Genomic DNA, 2051 nt, shown 5'->3' on the forward strand with positions numbered 1-2051 from the left:
TGATATCTGGCGCCATCTAGCGTCATGAATGGGTATAATGTCTAGACCCCGAATATAAGACGACCCCCACTTTTTCAGTCTTTTTTCAATGCAAAAAACACTGTCTTATATTCGGGCCAATACGGTATTATTGGGGTGCATGCACATGAACCCACTTGAGCTTGTGTCCTGAGAAAGCACCGAGCTTACCAGGAGTGTGTTCATTGTGATACTCCAATAAAAAAAAAAAAAAAAAAAAAGTCTTTCCAGAGGCCTCCTCTGAATTCAAAATGTCTGGAACACCTTACTAGTGATGTGCCCAATTCCCTGGTGCAGCTCCTGAGTAGATAAATTACAGGCATTTATTTGCTTGTACTCTTAACATAGTGGGGAGGTAAGTTCTCCCAGTCGCCGTACCGCCTACTCTGCATCAGACCATCACACTTCATCCAGACCTAAGTTGTTGCTTCAGGCTCGTCAATGACTTGCCTGTACCTGTCGGACAGTTTAAAATTTCCAGAATAAAAAACAGGTTCTGTAAGATTCTGTATTGAGCTCACCATCCCCTTTTAACTCAGATGGCCATCTTTTGGTGGTGGTGGCACATAATCACCCCAATCAATCATAGCTAATGTGCCTGGGATTTACTGTCTAACATTTTCAAACAAAAGCAATGGATCCAAGGGATTTTTGAAACGATTCAGTAGGAGCCTACTAATAATTTCCAGCGGACTGACGGCATTGAATTCAGAAACTCGCCGGACTTTGTCAGTACATTTTTCTAAAAATGCACATCAAATGTATCCATTAAGCCAGTTTACCTGAATATTAATTCTTGGATGAAACCAAGGCCAAAACCCGATACTTTAATTTTTAATACTATAACACATCCATTAAAATCACCTTCAGCAGCTGGGTACTTTGCTGCACTCTGCACATTTATGGCCGACAAAGGTGCAGGACGGGTGGCCACTGGCTTGTCAATCACAGGTTGTATGGCAGTTAAGAAAAATCGCTAATGCATAACCTCCACCAGTAAGCACTCAACCAATAATTCTTGGTTTTTTTTCTTCTTCTTTGTTATTATTATTATTATTATTGTTCCTGTCCTTACAGTTAATTATGCATGATCTGTTTGGTGACCAGGTGTGAGGAAGGGAAGTCTCTCCATGGAGAATTGTGTGCTGCAGTGTGAGACCACTGGAGTTGTTGTCCAAACATCGGCCCACCTCACCATGAATAGGTGTGATCTATATGGATCCAAGGTAATTTGTTTCGGATACCGATTGATTCCATATTTTCTGTGTTTTTCTGTTGTTCATCTCTTGTCGAAGCTAGAACATTCCTACTGCTCGACCAATATTAAAGGCATAAAATTGGTTATAAATGACACCTGATGAAATATCTCAAAGCAGTGTTTTTAAATATTTGGGTTTGATGGAACTATCACTTAAGGCAGGGGTCCCCAACCTTTTTTGCCCCACGGACCGGTTTAAGTCAGACAATATTGTCAGGGACCGGCATTTAAGGTGTGGCGGATTAATACAATGAAATAATATGGTATGAGCTGCATGAAAACGGTGGTGTTTTCGAAATATAATAATAAACACAAGGAGCGTCTAATCTGGTCGCAACACTCTTATCGCTATGGTAATGTTTAATGCCTTCAAAATACGATACAACGCAAATTCAAAGTGCATGAAAATGATGACTTACCACAGCACCGAGCTTGATTTTCTGCAACCAGACGGTCCCATCTCGGGGTAATAGGAGACAATGACACCTCAAGTGTGTGGTTTATGTCCAGTCTACTTTGTAATTTTGTTTTAGTCACCGTTGCTGCAGAAACTCCCCACCTCACACAGGCAGGATGTCGGAAATAGCAACAGTGCTATTGTGGCGATCTCAGAGTATTCAGCCAGAACTTTAATCCAGTTGTCTCGAACGTACTTTTAAGGCCGCCGTCATTTGCGATCTCCAAGCAGCTTTTTTACTCATTTTGCGGGCTTCAGCGTTTTGTTTTTGAGCGTTATCGGTCACGTGACCGAGAAGTGTGGCTTGACGTGAGTCAA

The 2051-nt window shown here is 41.6% G+C and overlaps 1 protein-coding gene across 2 annotated transcripts in view; it reads left to right on the forward strand.

The window, feature by feature from the left end:
* Positions 1 to 2051, forward strand: part of shcbp1 (SHC SH2-domain binding protein 1) — a 26808-nt gene that overhangs the window by 15063 nt on the left and 9694 nt on the right. For both annotated transcript variants that reach the window (XM_019857852.1, XM_019857853.1), the window contains exon 10: positions 1126 to 1244. In XM_019857852.1, coding sequence (XP_019713411.1) covers positions 1126 to 1244 — 119 coding nt within the window. The remainder of the gene's footprint in view (positions 1 to 1125; positions 1245 to 2051) is intronic.

This window comes from Hippocampus comes, unplaced genomic scaffold (genome assembly GCF_001891065.2).
Source record: "Hippocampus comes isolate QL1 unplaced genomic scaffold, H_comes_QL1_v1.1 scaffold154, whole genome shotgun sequence".
Classification (NCBI taxonomy): Eukaryota; Metazoa; Chordata; class Actinopteri; order Syngnathiformes; family Syngnathidae; genus Hippocampus; species Hippocampus comes.